The 23559-nt window shown below is 43.1% G+C and overlaps 1 protein-coding gene across 3 annotated transcripts in view; it reads right to left on the reverse strand.

The window, feature by feature from the left end:
• Nucleotides 1–1548: 1548 nt before the first annotated feature.
• Nucleotides 1549–23559, reverse strand: part of LOC119404528 (kinesin-like protein KIF21A) — an 85097-nt gene continuing 63086 nt past the window's right edge. The window contains exons 20-33 of one of the 3 annotated variants that reach the window (XM_037671065.2): nucleotides 22790–23002; nucleotides 20282–20441; nucleotides 18706–18745; nucleotides 17929–17983; nucleotides 16128–16390; nucleotides 15112–15258; nucleotides 10234–10353; nucleotides 8798–8937; nucleotides 7153–7336; nucleotides 6311–6475; nucleotides 5679–5799; nucleotides 5390–5560; nucleotides 4486–4694; nucleotides 1549–2547 (exon numbers count right to left, since the gene is read on the reverse strand). In XM_037671065.2, the coding sequence (XP_037526993.1) occupies nucleotides 2478–2547; nucleotides 4486–4694; nucleotides 5390–5560; nucleotides 5679–5799; nucleotides 6311–6475; nucleotides 7153–7336; nucleotides 8798–8937; nucleotides 10234–10353; nucleotides 15112–15258; nucleotides 16128–16390; nucleotides 17929–17983; nucleotides 18706–18745; nucleotides 20282–20441; nucleotides 22790–23002 (2058 nt within the window). In that variant the 3' untranslated portion in view covers nucleotides 1549–2477. Of the gene's footprint in view, nucleotides 3455–4485; nucleotides 4695–5389; nucleotides 5561–5678; nucleotides 5800–6310; nucleotides 6476–7152; nucleotides 7337–8797; nucleotides 8938–10233; nucleotides 10354–15111; nucleotides 15259–16127; nucleotides 16391–17928; nucleotides 17984–18705; nucleotides 18746–20281; nucleotides 20442–22789; nucleotides 23003–23559 lie in introns of all 3 variants that reach the window. The other 2 variants (XM_037671064.2, XM_037671066.2) reach the window with 2 other exon arrangements.

A 23559-nucleotide genomic window follows, 5' to 3' on the forward strand; every position in this document is an offset into this window, starting at 1 on the left:
CTAAAGCTACGCACATAGGCGTTATCTGCAGTTCGGCCCCGTCGAAGTGCGATCACTGTGACCGGGAAGCAAACCCATGCCCTCGAGCTTAGAAGTGAGACACCCTACAGGCTGAGCTACCACAGGGGTTGGCTGTACACTCAAATGATTATATAATATGCAGTAGAAGAACCGGAACTTGAGCCAGTTGGTGATGGTACTTAAACGTATTCGGGAAAACAGTGTAAACACGGCGCGGACACAGAAGGGACAAACCACAGTGCTGTGGTTTGTCTCTTCTGTGTCCACATCGTAATTGCGCAGTTTTTAGAATATGTTCAAGAACATATGCAAGAAGTCATGCGACACGTTTCCTTTTTCTTTAGTGTACTATGTGCAGTAATGAGTGATACAGCTCCTGCTTCACAAATATCAATGTACTAATTTCTGGGGTATTGAATGATTAAGAGGTACCTCGTAGTGGGAAAGTCCAGATGAATTACGATCATCTAGGGTTTTTTTTAATGTGAATCTAAATGCAAGTACATAGTCATTTCTTGCATTTTGCCAACGTCAAAATGTGCCCACCATGCTAGGAGGCGAACCTGCGCCTTTCTGCTTAGTAGCACCATGCCATGGCCGCCAAGCAGTCCCAGCAGGTCCTGCTTAAAATGCATTTGCCACTATTTTCACACTGTAGACAACGCTCTCAGCAGGCATCTTCAGCAGTTGATGCTGGGTACTACATGTGAAAGGTTGCACTGAACCAACAGAGTTTTCCTTTAAGATATGCAACTTTTCTCATCAAGCCAGAGAAACTTCTCTTATGTGGAGCCTTCGATCATTTTAGGTTCATCCACAGTTGCTCTTTGTGAGCACTATAGAAGCACAACTTAGGGACTCTGCAAAATAACTTCTTTCAAGGTTACTTTCCAGAATTTGATAATTTTGTAAGCAGACATACTTTTACGGTATTTGCTGGCTTCCGACTATAACATCAGTGAGCCTATGCTCAGTTGTTTCACTTGAACATTTACTTTCTGCAGATGCATTACCAAATATGCACTAAAATCTTTTCTACAGCACAGATTAAAGAGCTTTGCTCCAATTTGAACATTTTATCGCTCTAGCGAGAACTTTAGGAGCCTATTAAATTCCAAAAAAGTTATTTCAGCACTTGTGAGCTAGAAGAGTTTCACAGGACCGCTAAACCTATGAAATGCCATCCGAAAGTTCACGACAGCCGTATTTTTACGCTTCATCCAAATCAATACCCAAAGAACGAGGACTGGATTATGACAGTAGGCTAGTGTATTGTCGCACAGTAGGAGAATTTGTCAGGATAATACTACATACTGTGTGCTGCTGTCAGTAGATTTAATACAACTGGAATCGTTGAATGGACTTATGTGCAGTCCTCAATTTTTTATTTGCCTACTTACACTTTGTACATGTACAGAACTTGCAGCACTGGAATGTTGGCAGGGACAGAACACGAAGTCTTCAAAGTCGTCAGTAAAATAGACATTACACCAACAGGTACTACAAGGACACTAAGACTTGTCACTGTTTGTAAATATAAAATGGGAACATTTTTTATTTGGAATAAAAGAGTGTAAATGGCTACACGCGGAAATATATTGCTTAATAAATAGTTCGCCCATGAAAATAAAATATGCACGTCTGGAATGTATCACTGAAATTTCATCCTAAGCTGGCATTCGTTTGCGGCCACAAGCCTTTGCTACGTCAGACATTCCTTCACAGTTTGGAAAATAACCTAGTACTGTCTCTAGCATTCAAGCAGCCACTTTCATGTAACGTTCAAAGGGTTCGCACAATACACAGTGTGCGGAGCCTTTCTAAGTACGAGATTACTTCTCACAGCCTAATAAGCACAACACAAACATGAAATTAATAAATTAATGACAGCTGAAATATACATAAATAGTTGTGAGCTCGCCAAAACGATGAAATTCATAAATAGGTTTTGATTAGAACAATCCTAAGAGAAGTGGAAGGCTTCCACAATTAAACAGCGTACAAACTTGGACCGGTTTGAAACTTCTAAGCCTACAAATTGGCCATTCGTTAAAAAAAGGAAACTCGTTAAAACATCCTGAGGCAGCAAGAACAGCTTTGGTGAATATTGCAGCAAACTAAAATGTCTTTAAAAAAAAAATGAAGCACTTTCAATAGGAAATTCATTAAATTGTATAATAAAAGCTCTCATAAATAAGTGAAAGACTAGGGGCAGTCAAAATGCACTCGTAGAAGTGGAGAAAAAAAAAATGTTAAAGGGGCTGCCTCAAGATTTTTTGATTGGGAATGGTTGGAGTAAAAAATGAACAACACGTAAGAACGATAAAGCGTGCTGCCGCGACGACAGCGTCGTCACAACGATAGTCCACGTCGATCACAGCACGGACTGTGGTGCGAGCAGTTTCAGTCGCACTTGGAGGTAGAGCGAGCGTCTGGCGTATCCGCGCAGTTGGACGCTAGTAGTCGGGGAGGTCGGGAGAGATTTCTAGGCTGTTCCGCACTTGCCAAACCCGCACGGTGTTGTCGCTGGTCGGTGACAATAACAGCAGATCGACGAGAGTGGCACACACGGGATGGGGAGGAGTGGGCGTGGCAAGGATGGAAAGGAAGCAAATTGTTGCGGTCAAACATGCTGGCAGGATTGCAATGGCAAAACTAAAGACAAACTGAAAAGACTGGAGGGCCACTGTCTTCCACAATGAAGGAAACACAAACTAAATTAACAGCAAAGTTCGGGGCATATGCAAACGCTTAAGCAAACGTCGAAAGTAAGGATAAAAGCGCGAGAAATAAATGCTCATACGATCAACATTTTACAGGGCAAGAAGCTAAAAGAAGCCAGCTATGCTGGCCATATAAGGAGTTCGAACGTGTTTGAGTGCTGCTCTGGGAACATTTGAATAAGCTTTCCTATTTAATCGCAGTTTATAATGTATATATCTAGAGTTGAGAAATTGGACTCCTATGGTTCATAGGCACCATAATGAAAATTTTATCTATGCTATGCATCTTTTATCGCTTATTTATTACAGACACTAAAAGAAGAGAGACCAACATAACAGCAAAGGAAGCTTATTGCATTACAGCAGTAAACTATATCATAAATCGCATTTGACAAAACGCAATGCGAATGTGCTGCATTTCTGAACCAGTTTATGCGCATAATGCACAAAATAAACAAAAGCAAGGATTGCTAAACCACGACCGTGAAAAATTAAACAGAACTGGTGCAGGTTGGCCACTTCATGCGGGATGTATAAGCAAAAGTAAACTGGGACAGGAAATTGGAAGTTATTGTTAGGCGATCGGCGGACCGCAGGCCACCTAGCCTGTCCCAGGCCCGAACTTGGTGCTGTTGCCCTCGGCATCTTCGGAGCACATCTCGGCTTCAAGATAATAGCCCGGTGTTCGCCATATCTTAATGTCGCTGTTGCTGCAAAGTTGCATACACCACAGAGTGAAAGCCACATTTAGCAGTGACAAAAACCTAGACCCGAGAAATTAATTTCAGTGTAAGTGAACACATGTTAAAGCATTCAAAGAGAAAAAATTTAGTGCTGCTTTCAGGTCGCAGGACTATGCAGAACATGAAGGAAAAGAGCATACCCTAGTAGACAGCTGCTCTTGCACAGCTAGTCTTACACAAGAAAGATTATGTCCACACGAAAGCTATATATAAACATTTTATTTTGGGTAATGTAGAGCATATTCATACAGACATGGAATGTTATTTTAGTTATTACCCTAGTGATCACTGAGCAATTTGTTTGCTGAGCTACACAAATACGGAACTTTGCTCCAGCAAGTGAAAGTGCGTGAATTATGGCAACCCTGCTTTCATGGAGACAATGTGTACTTGCACTGTCCAGGCACTGTTTAAGGGATTCCCGTGGTAGCACTCTGCGGAGCGCCATTACTGTGAGGGCTTGTGGAGAAAATGTAATCTAAACAATTAGTACAGCATCCAGTATGATGCTGCTACAATTCATCACTATGCTCACACTCCAGCCGATAGACTAACTAAAACTGTACGGACGCTCCACTGATTGCTTTGAATGTGCATGTACAGCAAGTCTTTGGCACGCAGCAGTGGTGGCATTCTGCAGAGTTGCTACGGGTTCCTGGGTCCCCGTTCAATAGTGGCTGCAGCTGCACGTGCACTACTGGTTCTTTTCTGAGCAGCATGGGAGAATCATTTGGCAAACTGACCTAGAGCCTAGACATCTGAAATTCACATTTGATCCTGTGTACTAGTATGATCAATGGCAACATGTGCGCTGTTACAAGAGCACCTGCACTGCACCAGCCAGGTAGTTCTTTAAGTGCCAAATTATAGCTTATTAGTAAGATGTAGCCAATTAGGACAAAAAATTTGGAGTGCCGGAAATACAGGACAGGCAGATGACAGGCTAAGGGATAAAAGGATTTCAACTGAACAATTTAATCAATAATGTAGACCCTTACCTGGACGCCGTGAAGACGCAGGACGAATTTGTGGCAATGGCATTGATGGTGGAGCCGTGCGCCTTAAGCTCGCCAACGAGCGAGCAGTTTTCAGTGTTCCACATCTTCAGCAGGCCGTCGCGACAGCCACTCAGCAGCACAGGCGGGGCACTGCCGTTGTGCATGAATGCAAGTGCGCAGATCCAATTCTTGTGGGCTTGGTTCAGCGACTACAAAGGAATTGGGAAGAAGTCATTCTGGAGCAATCTTTACAGGCTCCTTAAGTAATCTGCGAGAGATTGTTCAGACATGAGAACTTTACCAGCTTAGCACCAATGTATGTGCACATTCCAAATGGTTAGGAGTTGTTTGAAGTGTTCTATTTATGTCACGGTGCAGAGGGAAAATCCGTACAATGTCGTCGAACAGCCCTGCTCATATACCTAAATTTGCAGGCCTAATGTTGTGGGCTACTGCAGAACCGATTGGCCACTACTACTGCTCAGGCAAGCAATTCACTACTAAGTATGCAAGTGTTTGGCATAATCCGAGATTAGGAGCAGAAAAATATTGCGATTTGCTAACCACCAGATGCACAGGCTAAGCAAATGCTACTTTTAAGAAAATTAGGCAGTTACCAGCCCTGCAGTTTGAGACCAGCTAGAGGGTTAATCATGTTACCGAGAAGTTTGGTTTATTCAGACATGTATATGTATACAAAATTTATCATGCGCACGAAATGAGGCAAAAGGAAACGGGTGAGGTGTCTTGGCCTGTCCTCATGTTTGTTCAGCCGTGTGCTGCAATTCTAGTAACGCCAAGCTTTGCCAAGAACGCCCTGAGCAGTATTTACAAATTTAGACTGAAATTTTATTGCAGTCAGCCTTCAATCATTACATGGTAGCAAACAATGAGTAAGGTATACCATAATGTGGCATCGATTGGCGAGGTCCCACTTCTTGATGCACCTGTCGCGTGATCCAGAGAATAGGTACTCGTTGTAGACAGCAAGGCTCTGGATCCCGTCGTAGTGGGGTGGCTCCAGGTTTACCTTGGGCGTGAAGACCCCACTCCCACTCTCGGGGATTTCGAACACCTGCAAAGCACAAGAAAGGCACACAAAGATAAACCATGCCAATGTACCACAAATGAGCACTTGCTTAGGCTAGTGCCATATAGAAAACATGCCACGCTGTCAAAATGCTGCTGCTGACCTTAATGTAGTGGTCCTTGGAGCCTGTGATCACAAGGCTGGATTCATTATCCACTTCGTCCACTGCCATGCACATCACCGCTGCCTGGTGTCCACCTGCCAGCTTGCCAACACAGGCAAACCTGAAGATGCAAGGGGAAAAAAGGTTTGACAATGGTTCATGTACAGCAGAACCTTGACTTGTTTGTTACATCCCACGATTTGAAACACTGATACTGTAATTTTGATAGAGTCGCGAGTCTTGGCTTTTAATTACATTTGTTACGACCAAAAACTGCATTATATACAAAAAGTGGCAGTGCATCACCAACATGGTATTGCCTGTCTGTGGCATCTGTGTGGCCTACATGATGTCGCTACTGAACACTGCCACATCAAGTCAAGCTTGCCAGTGCTGGAAGTGTTGTCACTCATGATTATTTTTAGTCAACACAGCCTGCAAAGTCAAAGGCCAGGAGGAAGCAAATGAAGGCAAAGGGTTCACTCCACACCACTATTCCATCTTGAGCTATCAACGTAACGGATATACAATGAATTGTTAGGTACAATGCAGCAAATATAATTTATGCCATTGTACAGGCATGTTCGGGCCTGCCCAACCGACATGTCTTAAAGTTACGAAAAATTGCTTACTTGCGAATGTCCCAAATGCGAACGATGTTCGAGGCAGCAGAGAAGAGCAGGTTACCATATGGGCTCAACTCAATGGTATGAATGCGCGTTTCCCCTTGTGGAATCTGGAGGCTGCGAGATGCAGACTCTGCAACAACGGGCCCACTGCTGCACTGGCCTGAAGAGCTGGAAGCGATAAAAGCGAGAGCTTAATGTCTTATTAGTTCTTGACAAGTGGTTACATGAACCAGTGCAAAATGGTCAAGAAATGCAAGGTTTCTAGCTTGGACAATACAGTACAATAGTGGTCAAAGATGGTGGATAAAATCCTGAGGGATATAACTGCACCTTTATCATCACATGCACTTTTATCAAGAGGGGATATGTGTGTGCTCACAAGGCAAAGTCATAACATAACTAGTGCCTAGAACTTTTTGTAGAAAGCCTAAAGTGAAACCACTTTCTATAGTACTGAGTGTAGAGTCACTTATGTTTTTTTTATTATCCGCAGAGGCAGACTAGTTGGCTTCAGGTCTAATGATAGAGCCAAGTTAGCGACACAGATGCCATACATCTACCTTTTTCTAGCATTTGTCCATTTTTAAGTTACATGGAATGCTAAGGCCCCTTGAGCAATGCAAGCAAGGCAACACATGTTCATACTTATTGCTTATCAATACCTCTGTTTAAGAGAAAAAAAAGTCCATGCAGGTTTAACGGTACACTCAAGAGAAATGTGTTAGCATTAAGGCATTACATAGGAGGTGTTCTGCAGTAATGCACATGCACATTTAGAAGCGCCAAATTATTGGACATTGATACAGATGCAAGGAAGATGTGCAGCAGCAGCAGCTCGTACTCACAATAGTGTGCGGATGCACTTGGCGGGGCTTTCTCGCACGTCCCACACCTTGATGAAGGCCGTGGAAACCGTATAGGTAAGGCGCTGGTACTCGCAGTAGCGCACGGCCACCACATTGTCTGCATGGCCTCGCAAGCAGTGAATCTCCTGGCCCGTGTGCAAGTTCCAGACCTTCACTGTGCGGTCTGAAAGCAAACGAAGTTGCCTGCTTTGAGGCCCACCTTGGCAGTGACAAAGATTGCAGTTTTGAAAGCCGTGAATTACTGTTATCAATAGTACATGGAAGTACAGCCATCGTCTTTATGAAAGGGAACATGCGAGCGCGTGGCAGATAGCCTCAAAGCCCACATGTTGCGCGGCACTATGGAGACATGTGAAAATAAAAGGAAGGAGCGGTGCCGTTTCTTCTACTGGCTACACTCCTGTGACGAATTTATCTTTTTTTACACGTTCTCTATATACATCTTTCGTTGAGACATTTCAGCAAAACCGGATTGTTTTCGATAATGATTGCTATTACAGCTTCGGAAGCATCCGGGCAAATGAAAAGTATAAAAAATTTTGCAACAAAGGGTGCAGGCAGTAGAAAGAATGGCATTGCTCTCGTTTGTTTTATATCCTGTCGCAGTGCCGTGCCCCATGTAGGCTTCAAGGCTATCTGCCACTTATTCACATGTTCCCTTTCATAAAGATGGCAGCTGTCTGCAATAGGAGTCTCATCATGGCTGGACAAAAGAGCACAACTTCAAGAAATGTGAATGCTGTGGCACTCTGGAATCAAAACTAATTCCCAGTTTAGCCTCGTAACTAGAATGTTTCAGAGTTTTAGATTTTCAGTGTCAAAATTTGGGCTAGCTCTTTGAATACATAGTTGCATTCAAAAATTCGCCTTTTGCAGTGGATAATCTACCACGCTCAGCTTAACATAGTATTGCGAATGTCTAGTCCACAAATCTTTTCAAACATGCTGTTTCAAGTCCAGCTGCATCTAATATGTCAAGGAAAGCAGTTTTTGAGAAGCAATAAAGCAATGTAACAAGCAGTTTAATTATTACTGATCTTAAACCACTGAAGCATTGAGTACTTATAGTTCTGAGGCTTTACTTTGCGCAGCGTAATTTATGAACAGCAGTACAGTTTGCAGTAATTATGGACAATTTAAAGCACTATTATCAAATAGACTGACAGCTTGGCGATTAAATTTTTTTTCATGTATTGTAGAAAAAATATATTGCCCCACTACAATTTTAAAACAAATTAGATTTACGTTTAGGCAACGGATGTTATTCATACTGTTTATTGAAAACAAAGTTAATGTAGGAAACTGAACAAAGGAATGCAACACGAAGGTGTTATAGCAAATATACGGTTCGTAAATATCAAGTTTTAGTACAGCAAACATAGCTTCTGTAATGGCATTGCAAACTCAAGAACGCCCCATTTCACACAGTGCTTGTACAGTAGCTCTGCTCATGAGCACTATGCAAAACTCTACGTTCTTACATACACAACGCCATGACTGATGCTGTGTACGCAGTACAGAAACTTGCTAATAACTTGCGCGTGTGATAGACGTAAGCATTACTGTTTTTAGAAACCTGTGGAATATGTATTGTCAAAACGGTAACAGATTTTCAGAAATGCACCTTTTGAAGCACTGAACAGGACGTCGTCTGTGACAGCCAGGGAGAGGACAGCCTTGCTATGGCCCTCTGCCACGTGCGTGCAGACCAGTGGGGAGCTCCGCGAATAGCCTGGCTTGCCCTCAAACGCACTGATTACACCTCTGCGTCAAATACACACAAGATATCAGATGTCCCAGAACAATGCGTGAAGGCTTTGTACAGGCATGGTTGCTGTACAGCAGTCATGCACAGGCAAGTTCAAATTCTAAGCAAATTATGGCATGTGGTGTCTCGCTAAACGAGGACAAGCAAAGAAGCAACCACAGGGTGTGCTTGGCTCAACCACAAGCAGTTTCTTTGTAAGGCAATAGGTGCAAATGTGCAAGCCCGCACACTTCTCTGAAAATGCAGGTGACGTCAAGCCACACTCCCTTGCATGGCTGCTTTTTGCAAAGCTTTCATTCACTTTCATTTTGTGCTCTTTCTCGTAAAGTTCCTTGTCTTCCTATGCACTGCTTTGAGGAGACAAAGAAATATAGAGATGAATTTGGACGAGATAGTCCACTCTCGTAACAGTCCCATCTCACGTGCAACGAACGCAGCACAAAGCAGCGGTTTTCAAGTATGTTTGCTACATGCAGATATGGGCATGAAGGGAAAAGTTTTTAGATTTCCTTTGTTATATTTGCTGTATACAATAATCCGTTACATTTAGGTTTCAGTGTTACATGTTTTAGTTCACAGCCTGGCTGATGTGGATGATGCGTGTGAAAGTTTTTTGACTAGACAATTAAAGGAGGCTGAAAATGCAGAACTTTATACATTAGAGGCTTACCGTGAAACATTACCCACTGGCAATGACACCAATATGAGCACGGCACACAGTACCAACAGAGTTAGCTATTATGCATCTCAATTTCAGCAGTGTTACTCAGATGGATTACAGTAAAAAGTGTATGATCTACTTGCATACACTGTCCAAGCTGCCTATTAGATGCAATGGCCTCTTATCGTTGACAAGACCAAATACCTCCCAATCAATGTCACTTAACTTGTATAGAACCGAATACCACTGACGGATGTAACTGCTTTTAAGTGTAGTCAGATTTTGTTTAAACCACATTTCTACTTACATGCTGCCTTCAGCATGTAGCTGGGCCAGACAATGTGAGCTTTTTATCATTTGAAGGCACAGTGGTGAAGAACAAATGACATGTTTCCCAAAAGCAAACAGCAATAATGCTCTTAATCTCTTGTACATTCTTTGGTATGCAGCCAACTTCATGCCTGGGATACTACATAATCGCTCAAGTTAATGCAAGTTATTTGCTGAAGGAATGAATGTGACACGCCCTGTGGGGTAATAACAAGGTTAATGGCATAGGTATTTCTATGCAACAGCATGCAAGTGTTTTGCAAGCACTGTGTAACAAAAACCAAAAGTGGCAAAGAAATACCTGTCTGGCTTGACTAATGGATTCGTGGAGGTGCTGGTGAGCCTTGAGAAGACATTGTTGTCCCTCACCTTCCGATTTACAGGGGGCGACGGTGGTGGTGTGGCATCGATGCCAGCATCTCTGAATAAAAATTTATGCATAGCAAAACAAGCATGTGACAAGAGCGTGGAGGCAGACAAGCAGTTGTCCCTTCACAGGCCAACCTTGTCGTCCCCTTGTATGGCTCTGAGAGCTCTCACAACTGCAAAGACTAGTCCGCAAGGTAGATAGTTGACATCTTGGCAAATGGAGTAAAATTGTGCAGATTGTTGTGCAGGACAGCAGTTGCAGAGATTCTTTATATTGCACAAGGGTTCCACCAAATTAAACGTCAATTTGACAAGAGCAAAGAACACGCTTGGCTGAATGGCACACTTGCCACTGTTAATTTGTATGGGAAATTTGAACATTTGAATATGCCTCAAAATGTTACGTTTTCAGTTAACTTTAGTGGCTGTCAACGTAGGTAAGTTCTGTACAGAAATATTTTAAATTGGATTTCACTGGATGTTAAAAGAAAATAATTATGCTATTACTAGCGTAAAAAAAAAAAGCTCGGGGCCGATGCAGGCTTGAAGAGATTAAAAATTCTTGAACAGGCACCCCGTGTTCATCAATTTTCCATCTCTAGTTGTACAAAAGAAATCGCCGCCCATGCACTCCACCCAAATGGTTAATCAGTGAAGCTGAAATGTGCAGCCCCAGAGTATCACTAGATAATCCCGAAGGTCCATTGAAGTCCTTCTCAGTTATTGGTTACGTCTGTCCAGAAATCTTAATTTGTGTTAGCCTCCCTTGTGTTTTCTTCCTTTTTATCGGAACAGTGGTGAGTAGTAGAATTGACCCAATTTCAGTGGCACATACGTTTTTGCCTGCAGGCCAGTGGTGAGCAGTGGGGCTTGCCCAATTTGTGGCATATATGTATTAGGAGTTTTTGCACACACAGGATGGAGAAATCTTGGTTTCGCCTAGCCATATACAGCTCCACTCAAAAAAAAGGAGATTCTGATGGACATACCTTTTGGTTGTGGATAAAAACTAATGTTTCTATTCATCAAAATGCCTATGGTGCGATTATAGGTACCCATAGCAACAAAGAGCTCTCTTCAAAGTGTAGGTGAAGTGATATGCTTACAGTACTGAGAAGACCATCTCCATCAGTTACAGGTTGGAAACTGGCTGGCAATTAAAATTGCCAACTGCATTGGATGTCCAACACAGCATGCAGACTGCAATTACAGGAAGATAGCTTCCAAGAACTTTGCCATCATCACACAATTTGCCGAATCAAAGCAAAACCACAATTTGCAACGATTTCCATTGTGCGCACCACAGCACAAGAATTCGCAGCGGCTGCAACAATTCGTGCAGACACATGATAAATGTGCCATGTGAAATACACTACGCATTTTTACAACACATTTTAAGCACAATCCCTCGTTCCTTCAATTTAGGGCATAGTGTTCTCCACTGCTGTGTTTTGTTGGAAAGCAGAGTCTTTCAATCAAACATTTATAGTCCTCTACACCTTGCAATACTCAAGCGCTTGCCAAAGTCATTCCTAATGTGATACATACATGGTGCCACTAAATACAGTAGAATCTCGGTGATACGAACCCAGCCGATACGAATTTGTAAGTTTCCCTGGCCGTCGCGACTGGCGATACGAACTTGGGTACCTAAACCGTCGAGCACTGGCCGAGAGTAGTGTGCTCCAGAGTGCGCGCGTGCAGCCAGGCACACCCAGTCAGAACTGTTTGCCACAAGCACTATGGACAAACCCATAAGTCTCTTTCGGCACGTTCATGTATGGCAACAACGAAAATCCTCAAGTACACGCGCATCCAGTGCTCACGAAGTCAAAGTGATGCTGCTTACCGCTACCGCTGTGGACAAAACTGCGGTGCACGCTCTCATCGCAACGACGCAGTTCTGAAGGCATGCGAGTGGCAAGCGCACACTGATTGAAAACAGAACTACCGTTTGCCGCAACTGCTATGCACGAACTGTGGTCGTTAGCAACGCTATCATCGATTAGCTCCAAAAGTACACGGTTAACGCAGTGGTATATTAAACAGAATCAATTCGTAAAAAGGCACGAAGTGTTTCAGCATTTCTATCGTTCACTTACGACTATGGTGGAGCGACTTTGGCACTTGCAATCATAGAAACGACGCAAGGTGTAGCTTTGATGCACGTTCGCGGCAGCCACCATGGTTTGTTCGAGTGTTTCCCAGAAGGACATACGCAATTTCTTTCTACAGAAATGAGTTTTGTGCGTATATCGCGACTTTAAAACCAATTTTGCTAATTTTTTGCCGATATGGAACATCAGGCGATACAAATATTTTGGCTCCCCTTTGAGATTCGTATCACAGATTTTACAGTAATGCGCACATCTAAACTGCAAGTTAACTAGGCATTGTTTTGGGCAAACACTCAACTTTAAAGGCGCATTCACATCAGGAAGCCTTGTCGCTTGAGCAGGCGTAATTGTGTGTTCATGCCGACGCTCTCGCCATGCAAGTTGATGGCTGGGCTAAAGAGGAGTCTATGCATGCACGCGCATGCATAAGCGAGCGTACGCTGAGTCTTCCCTCTGGCCTGGCCATGGCTCATTGCACACGCCAACAGTTCAGAGATGTTTTGTATGGTCATGACCATGCTGCGACACCAGCAGCGTTCCACAGCGGCCATGGCTCATAATACTTTCCCTTCCACCCATGTTCAGATTGGTTCAACGAAAATCTCTTGGACAGAGAGAAGCGCCGAGGGCCTTTTTCTGTTGCGAGACATTGTGTGCCGTGTTAGTAATCTCGTTGCCAAGTGGAAATCTTTCAGTTTGAACAGGGCTTAAAGCAGTTGCCCATATAACAAGCATTTCATTGAGCTTGACCTATAAAATATAATCCGAGAATTGTCATATAGCAGCCACACTGTAGGCAAAGGCAAGAATCTTAGCATATTAACTGGAATTATGCACTAATGCTGCATTGTAAAATGCAAGTGCAGCAACATGTACAAACAACGAAGGAAGTGAATTCTAGAGTTCTGCAAGACAATGCTGAGCAGAATTTCATTCTCGAATTGCAATTTCCTCTATGTTACAGGCAGCTTATGTAGAGTTTGCAGGAGAGCAAAAGTGAATGCAATGCAGTGCTATCACAACAGCCTTAATGCATTAAACAGCTGAATTAACACCACCGAACGTTATATGCTTTTAAGCAAGACTTTGCCACACACAAGTAAGACAAGGTTAGCTTGGGACTGGGACATTTCAAACACACACACATTCAAGCAATCAACAGTAGATAAGTGCAAAGGAAGGAAACTGAGGTTTGAAGAGATTAAAAGCCGATGCACAAGGAAGGCTGCTAATTTAACGTTTCAGTTGAAGACAAATCTCTCCTCAAAACACTGGCTCCAGCGACGTTTTTTTTTTTTTAAGAATTCTCAGTCAAGCAAGAAGGAGAAAGGTCGCTCCCATACCTATTCTAAAGCTAGCTTCCTTGTAAGCTGTCAAGCATAACGAACAAATTAAGCCTCTTGCCTTACAGAGAAATGGCAAAACTAGGATATTTAAGACAGTTGCATCGATATGAAGTCAAATACCGACGTTTATTCATAACTGAAGCATTAACAGTACTGAAACAGACAATATCAACACTGGAAATGCACCTAGAAACATTAATAATTTTCACAATTCATTTACCTTGACCTATAAACTATAATCCAGTAATTGTCATGACAGTCCTAATGCAGGAAATGTTAAGTGTCTTAGCATATTAGCTTTAGCTTTTTAACAAATGCTGGTGGGTTTTATATGCAGCCTGTGATGCATACTGCTTTGAAAGGAAATGCAAGGATCTTGATGCCTTTGCAATATCACTACTGCAATCTAACCATTAAAAGATAAACATCTGAGCAGTTTACTTGTAAAAAAGCCATTTTATTTAGTTCAGTTCAATTCAGCTGATTAAAAGTAAAACACATTGTTATAGCTGCAAGACTAGAAGTTCAGTTAATATAGAGCCTTATATTAAAACAACACTTTGGATTGTGAAAATTTCCAATTCATTTTCTAATAGCAGTCCCAATTACATAACATAACATAGAACAAGTCCATGGTAAAGCTCGAACAGACAACTAGTATTTGTCATATACATGTAAAAATACTTCCCCATGCATTGACTAGCGGTAAAAGTCTAAGGTAGATATCATGCTTAGCATCACAACACTATGGCATTGTGCTTCGCTGCCATATCATTTGCCATTAAAACAACTTAATCATGCAGGGTCCCATAAAATTTTAACATGTGAATAAATATTAACAACGGCGGCAACAGCAAGATGGTTTGAGAAAAAAAAAAGCAATCAGTTGCAAGCAGTGATCAGGAAGTGCAACAGCCAAAGAAGAATAGAAAACAAGGTATGACATGCTTTTACTGCCTAGACAGGCCCGAAGAATGAGCAAAGGTACAAGCACGGCACAATACCAGCACGTGCATCCCAAAGAAAGCACGCCAATGTTCGATAGCAGCAATCAGCTCAAAAAAAAGCAAATGCTCTTTGCAGTTCAGCATTTGCTTGCTAGTTTCACAAAGCGCAGAATTGCAAGAATCGTCATGCACTTTTACCTACTAAAACCAAAGTTCGTTATGGCATTGTCTTTAGCAAGTTGTCCAGAAATAAAAATGAGTACATTGGTTCATTGAGTAAAACATGCAGGCAAATATATAAAAATCGTGTGCATCTCATTGTCCATGCTACACGCACGCAAGAAGCGTTTGAGACAAGCGAGCGATGTAGTCGGCGTCGGAAGGGAGGAGTGCCACCTACTTTTGCAAGTGGCGGTTACTGTTAGCATTTGAGAACTTTCTCCTCAGCATAGGAGAGAGCTCGAGGGGCAGGTGCTTGGTGGGAGGCTTGGGGCGGCGAAGTCCGGGCGCACCACGCGGAGGTGGCATTGGGTCAACGCCCACTTCTCTGCGTTTAGAGGCAACGACAGAGCCGCGTTACACGAGCGCGACATGCCCTTTTGCTCTAATGGCTAATCAAAGCATCGCATAGAATCTCAGTCTTCCCATGTCTTTTAATTTTAATAAAAGTAGTCAAGGTTTCAGTTTTTCTTTACAGTGCCCTTAAAACACTCCTTAGAGAACAAATACAAGGCTCTTGATGCCTTTGCAATATCACTACTGCAATCTAACGATTAAAGTTACACCTGTTTGTAGTCTACTTGTCCATTAGCCATATTACTTAGTTCAATTCAGTTGATAACAAGTATCAAATCAGTTGATTGCAAGTATCAATTCAGTTGATTACAGGTATAAGACATTTACAATAGCTGTAAGACTGGAAATTCAGATAAATACAGCCTTAATTGAAGCATTTATTCTAATTGCACATTTGCGCTAAATCAGTGGCGTCACATCTTACAAAAATGTGCCCATAAAACTTCTAATCATCAGGGCATTTATACTATTTTACTTCACTTAAACGGAAAAGGTACGGCTGTTTTGGTTGCTGAAGTTTGTCAGATGACTTCTACAAGTTCTCTGGCCTAAATCCTAATCCTGGCAATACTTTTTAAGGCCTCCAATACTATGTTAGCAGGTTCACTGAAAGTTCAAATGAACCTCACTCATCCCAGCCAGTGCCCAAGCACACGGAAAGGTTAGTGTGAAGCATTGTTAAGGTAAAGGCATGAGTTCCGAGGCAGAAGCGCAATGAAGCAGTGAAGCTATAGCCATTTTCGAGCACCCAAGCACAGTTCAAAAGCCACACAAAGCAGGACTTAAGCACCAGAATGAAACTGCAAAATGTGGGAGAGCAAAAATTTCAGAAGGACTTACTTTAAAGATCCTGGCGCACTGAGCACCCGCTGGAGATTTGCATCTACTCCTAGGTTGAGGCAGCCACCGTCAGGATGAGACATGATCATAGCATCCGAAATGTCACCAAACACGGATGAAGTCATGGCAGATGAGGTCATGACAGATGATGCCATGTCGCTGCCAGTGTCCTCCGTGATGCCCGAGAGTGATGGAAGAGATGCATCCATAGGTGCGGGTCTGTAGTAGAGGAGCTCTTGAGGTGTGGCTGTCTTGCGACGTGCCTGCACAGAGTCGTCGTCATCAGCCTGACTATGCCCACTGCAAAGCAAAGGCCTCGCCCATGTTTCTCCACTTAGCCCAGTCCCGTGCTTGCCACACTATCTCCTCAAAATTCTTTAATCTCATCTGCCCACCACTTTCTGCATTCCTTTGCCATGCTTGCCTTCTCTTGGAATCCAGTCTTGCTCTTAATGACAAGCGGTTATCTTTGCTTCTCACTACATGCACTGCCCATTTCTTCACGATTTCAACCAAGATGTCATTAAGAGGCATTTGTTCCCTGAACTACCGCTTTCTTCTTGCCCCTTAACATTACACCTATGAATTTCTTTTCTATGGTTCGCCGAGTCGTCCTCAATTTAAGTTCAACCCTTTTCGTAAGCCTCCAGGCTTCTGCCCCATAAACTGCCATTTGCGATACGAGAATACCTTCCAAATGCACTCCACCCCATTCTTATTCTAGTTACTTCAGACCTGCAGGTACTACCTGCCCCAAGTACTTATTCCCTTACCACTTCCAGTGCCTCGCTACCCATCGCAAACCTCTGTTTGCGACAGGTAGCGAATATCAGGTTTAGTTTACAAGAACCTAGAATCTACTTGAGATCTGCCAGTCGTACTGTAACCTGTTAGATTGACCGGCTAACCATGCTGGTAAATCTAAAAAGCTTAGACCAATCCTACGCCAATGGGCAAGCCACAAAATGTTGTCCCTCATGCATGGCCCTCAACTGCATGAGGCAGAGCTTGTTTGCTCAAAAGAACGAGTCATAACATAACAGAAGTGTCGGATAAATGATCGTAGAAGTCACATCACAAGATTTGGTGACAGTGTTTGATCAATGTACATGCACTACGTTCTAACTAGGGATGGGTGAATAGTGAATTTGAAGTTCGAAGCGAATCCGAAGCGAATGGTGATCTGGTTGAATAATTTCTAATCGAATAGCTCGAATAGCATGTACCACATATTATTATGAAAAATGAGCATTTTTGTCATGACCCTTGCACAATATTTTTAAGAATTTGAACTAGGTATGAGTGAATTTCACTTTTTTGGTTTGAAATGAAGTGGAAGCAAGCTTGAACATTATGAAGATTTGAATAGCAGTAGAATGCAAGTTATAAGGGGTACAATACGTTACAATTTAAAAATTACTATCCTTAGTGCATATAAGCCCATATAATACGCTTTTAAACTTAAAAAAATATGTACACTTAACCTTGAAGTGTGGCTTCGCGGCAGTGCAGATTTCCCCTGGATGGGTAGTTTCACGGCACAGCAACCCGACGCTGCAGTGAAACCACCTTTACAGGGGGTTATGTGCGGTCCAACATACATATATTCGTTCATTTCGAATACTTCGAAATTTCGAATATTATAAATTCGTATCGAAGCGAATTCGAATGCTTTAATATTCGCTGGAATATTCGAAACGCCCGAATATTCGCCCATCCCTAGTTCTAACAGTTCTTTCCGTTCAATACCTATTAATATAGTACAATCGCATGAACAAGCTGAACGAAACATTCTACTCACTTTACTCCTTGCAAATGTTGCTGTGGTGCACTGCGACTGAGCATCTGATGTTGACCTGTTGCCAAAAGAGAAAAAATGACAAAGAAAAAAAACATTTCATAATGATAATATTGCGCACGTAACACAAAAACACAGACGAAAAGTTCACAAGGACCAGCGCAGATTTTTTTTTTTTTTCTCACATTCCTTGATATGTCTCTCGCCAGAGCACTTTTCGTCTGTGTCTTTGTGTTACGTGCGCAATATTATCATTATGCAACCAAACCAACTAGCCCGCCTTTCCGTTTTATTGAAAAAACGTTTGTTAACATTATTTATATTCGTAATTCATGTTTTTGAAATGTTGCACGAATGAAACAGAACTAGGCTGAAGTGTGAAATTTAGTTTCAAATTGGAGTTTCAAACAATTCAAACAAAATGGATGAATATGCAAAATGGTACAAAGGTACACTGCCATCAAGTACGGTGAAAATTTCATCATCACATATAGAATGCCAAAAGTCGCTAGCACATGTAGGAAACCTAAGGGCATTACTCAATTATCACAATTTGGTGGGTCGGAAGACAGTCCAGCAAAAGGTAACTGAAATTCAACACAAGAATACCTTTCTTGTATGCCAATATTCACAACAATCATATTTAGATTTACTTTGTTAGACTTCGTAATATGTTACGTCCACACTCATTATAATGAAGTTGAACATAAACTTGTACGAATAGGTCTCGCAATAGGCGAATAAACACTAGGCTCACAGGAAGGAGGCCCATACACTTACATGTCAGTTGGCGACGATGACCTTGTGCTGGGTGCACTCTCTGAAAGAAACAACAAAGGCATGACCATTAGTAGTGATAGCCAGTAAGTAATTTGTCACTTCACTGCATTCATGCACACATCTCTATTTTTGCAGAGAGTTTTCAAGAGCTGTGGAATAACGCCACACATCTTGAGGTTTGACAGAGCGATCTAGCGTAGTAGGTAGTTAATCATGCCATTAAACACAATCCGAGCAACATCAAACACAGGGAAAAATGTATGTATTTTGAACTCTCAGCCAAGTAACTCGCCAGATGCAAGTACTCTTGAAATTGCTTTCTGTAAATGTGTCAAACATGCCTTGTGTTGATTTATAAGGAGTCTGCTGAAAAAGCTCCACTAGTGTAAACAAGCCAGCCTAGCAGTTATGATATCTAGGAAGATAATGTCGGACTATGAGCTGGAAACATTAGAATTGTAAAGGCTTTTACTATCGGTGCGATGCGCGCGATAATTGCTGACGATGCACGACAGCGACAGTCAAGGCAGGGCCGACTCTCCGCACAAGGGGCGTGCTCTCAGAGAAGAGGACAACCCACTAGAAGGCGCTCGAGAGGACGACCCATTACAGAGTTCGAACGCTTCGCTACAATTGCGTGCTCTCAGAGAAGAGGACGACCCACTAGAAGGTGCTCGAGAGGACAACTCATTACTGAATTGGAACGCTTCGCTACAGAATCTAGATAGAAAAATGCCAAGAAAACCTGTGCCAACAGTTCAATGAACAACTCTATACTAAAACCTAGTAACTTTTGCTTCCTAGAATAATCTCTATTTTACGCTCATGCATAGAGCAATGCATTTATGCACCATGAGCACAAATTAGAAAGCAAAAGAAATCTGTTACACAGTTATGGACTAAACATGCTTGCAGAAGACTAGATGCTGTGCCGTCATGTTGCATTCCTATGAAGCTTGAGTTTTGAGGTTGATACTACAGACGTAACAGAAATGCAACTGTGCAGCAAGCAGGGACCTGTTTATATCTGAATTAATGCATATAGTGCAACATACACAGCTAATACAAGTCATGGTACACACATGGCATGAAGTGTATGTGTAAAGGACACTTATTAATTAGCTTACTGGCTCCCATTTTGGTACACAAAGGTTCCTAATGTGGCTTTTGAACACAGAGTTGTTGAAAGCTGAGGATGCAAAGGACCACGAGAGTGAAAGATTAACTTGAAGGGCCTTTCTCACAAGGCCCCCGTAACAGATTCTGATTGATCAGTAGAGGTGCTAAGGTGCCATGTGGCGAGAGCATTATGGCAATAATCTTTCAAATCTATGTAGGCATGCATCTCTCTCTCTCTCTGTGTGCTAAGATTTTCACTTTAGGCACAACTGAAATTTTGTCAGTTCTTTTCACCACAGGGGCACATACCATATTATCACTGAGTGGCCCTATAAAGTAAGAGGTTCATATTTCACGCATTATTAGAAGAGGCTTCACAACTATACCAAGACGAAAATCTACAGCTATCGCATCGCAAAAACTAGGCTGGCACTATCTCCGATAAGTGCCTACACACCTGGCTCCTCTGACCAGCTGGGCGGTGCCAAGGGCTCCAGTTGCATCTGGTTCATGGTGTGCTGGAGCAGGTTCTGGTGCATGGTGTTGCTAGCCTCCACCTGCTCCAGTCTGGCTTCCAACTCCTGGACCTGGCTTTTGCTTTGCGCTGCCTGCAGACTCTGAAAGGTGCAAGGAACAATGCAAGTGACTCAAGCATGGTTGACAGGTTTCGCTAAATTAATGCTGAATGACAAGTAGATGCACATAACACAACATTAGACCTACAACAATGTGCGAACTAGGTACGCTGTCGTGTGCCAGTGATGGGAGCTTGGTCATGACAACTCAAGTCTGCATGTACACCAGTGGGCAGAATGAATCCCTTGGTTGACTATAGTAAGGCTTTTACAGAAGTGCTGCCGTCTTGGGCTGTTAATCTATCCATATTGTATCCAGAATGATGGTCAGTTAGAGCAACCAAGTAGGTACCAAAGGATGGTAAATGCAGCCGAGGATGGCACAGAGTTAGGCAGGGCGATGAACTTAAATCTGCACGCATAAAATGGAACCAGCTGACGTAGGACAGGATAAATTTGAGATCGCTGGGAGAGGCATATGTTTTGCAATGGAAATAAAATAGGTCAGTGATGACGAACTACTGAATAAACTTTACTAATGTACGACGTATGTTAGAAAAGTATCAGACCTTTGGTGGAAGAAAAAAAAACTGGCATAATTGTAGCGTTGGAAACCTAATCCCCCTCAAAGTAGTCCCCTTGGGACTCCAGACATCTCCCAGCGGTGCTGCCATTGTTGGAAGCATTCTGAGAAGGCCTCTTTCAGAATGGAGTTTAGCTCAGCTGTCGTTGCAGCCATAATGTCCTCCCTTGTCTGAAATCGCTCTCCTTTCAATATCCTCTTGAGTTTGGGAAACAGCCAGAAGTCGCAGGGGGCCATATCAGGAGAGTAAGGAGCCTGTTGAACTACAGGAGTCTGACTTTTCGCCAAAAAAGTCTGAACCAAGTGTGAGGAATGTGCAGGAGCATTGTCGTGATGGATGCGCCAGTTTCCTGTTGAGCACAACTCAGGTCTCTTGCGCCGCACAGCATCACGTAGGCGACGGAGGACATTCCTGTAGTACTCTTTGGTGATTGTTTGACCCTGTGGTGCGTACTCGTGGTGTACCACACCGCGGGAGTCAAAGAAAGCACTCAGCATCACTTTGACGTTGCTGCGCACTTGGCGGGCCTTCTTTGGTCTTGGTGACGTGGAATGCTTCCACTGTGACTACTGGGATTTGGTCTCTGGGTCGTACACTCAAGACTCATCACCACTGATAATGGTGTTCATGAAGTTAGAGTCACTGCTTGTGAAATCCAGCATGTCCTGTGAGACTTCAACACGAAGTTGCTTTTGCTCCACCGTGAGCAGTTTCGGCACGAATTTCGCCGCAACTCTCTTCATGGCCAAATCTTCGGTCATAATGGAATGTGCAGAGAAAGTGCTGATGCCCACCTCTTCCGCAATTTCCCGGATAGTCACATGACAGTCCCGCATCACCACAGCGTTCACTTCGGCAATGACCTGGTCATTTCGGCATGTTGATGGCCGACCGGAGCGTGGCTCGCTCTCCACCGATGTGTGGCCGTCTTTAAACCGATTGTACCACTCCTTAAGGCACATAGCGTCGTCACCGAAAGCCGTCTTGATCTTCCCAATGGTTTCCACTTGGCTGTCGCCCAGTTTCTGGCAAAATTTGATGCAGTAGCGCTGCTCCAGTCGCTCCATCATTTTCCTTGCAATGAAAAACTGACGAGAGCACTGCGCATGACCTCACTCAAACTCTGCGTCCCAGCGACTGACGCTATTGGCAGGCGGGAAAAAATTCACGCATGCGCACGAAAGTTCAAGGTCGGCTGATGCAAGCACGCTTGTTTTAAATCCATCAGGTGCTCGCAAAATAAAAAATAAGGTCTGATACTTTTCTCACAGACCTCGTAGACTGACATAGTTGAAGACTGCTGTACGTATGCATTTGGCATTTCTTGACATTGCTAACTTGAAGCGGGAAAATGTTTGCAGTAATGTCTACGATGGCAGCATCGATGAGAATAGCCTATATAGCATCTTAAAATTAAGGGAAGCGGGGGGGGGGGAGTGCATGGCTTTACGTCCCAAACTTCACAGTGGGTTAATCTTGAACTGTATTGCAAACAGAGCATGGTACACTGACATATTTTTACATTCTGCACCCGTCAAATACAGCCATGGTGGCTAGGAGGTGAACCCGCAATGTCTTTTTCAACAGCTAAAGCAGTCAACTTGTCCCAACAGCTCCAGCTTAGAAGCAATCGGACGGTCACCACAAGATTATCCCGTGCCTCAACATAGCCATATGTATGGAACACATTATCTAGGAATTTGGTCTGTGTCATTTCCAAGCCTCCAGGGCTATGTGCTACAACTGAACAGCGACAAGCAGTTTGCACAACACTTATACGAGTGTGCTGAGTAAACTGCCGTCTACCTGGTTTATCGCCATGTGCAGCAGCTTGTCGAGCAGGTAGCGACCCTGTGTGTCCACCATGCCTTCGAGAATAGCGTCCAGTTCCAGGCAGTCTGTGTCGTCTTTGGTCTCCTCAACTTGGAGGATGTTAGCCTGGCACTCCCGGATGTTCTCGTTCAGATAATCCAGATTCGCCCTCATGCCCTCAATCTGGTCGTCCAAGTCCCGGATGTCCTGTACACAGTGAAAAAATTCAGCAAGCAATCTCTTTTCAAAGGAAGCAGAAATACCTCAACGTGTGGCACATCACACTTGTCAAAACCCTATTAATGCAAGACAAAGTTGCAGTGCCATGCTCATGTGCCTAGAGCAGTTACCCAACATACACAGAGATCATGAAAACCAAAGCTCTGAGAACCTGAGGGCACAACCAGCTACAGTTTCACGTGCACAAAAACCAAGGCAGTTCTTTGTTGGACACAACCAAATGAATCACACAGACAATTAAGCCAGGGAAAGCATAGGGGACATTAACTGTTGCCTTTAACTATAGTGTAGTAATTATGATATAAATTGAATTAAAGTGGATGAAAAATCACCCTTTACGCTTGTGGGATCAGAAATCCACAACTTTCGATTTACACATTTGATGCTCTATCAATTGAGCTACGACAGAAAGCGCTTCCCCGTCCACTTCATTGGGTATTTGTGTTATGTGTTATCCCTGGGAGCGCTAGCCAGCTACGCTTACAGCCAAGGCAGCAAGTGCACAACACGTTTTGCCAGAGGGC

Source organism: Rhipicephalus sanguineus, chromosome 9, assembly GCF_013339695.2.
Source record: "Rhipicephalus sanguineus isolate Rsan-2018 chromosome 9, BIME_Rsan_1.4, whole genome shotgun sequence".
NCBI classification, from domain to species: Eukaryota; Metazoa; Arthropoda; class Arachnida; order Ixodida; family Ixodidae; genus Rhipicephalus; species Rhipicephalus sanguineus.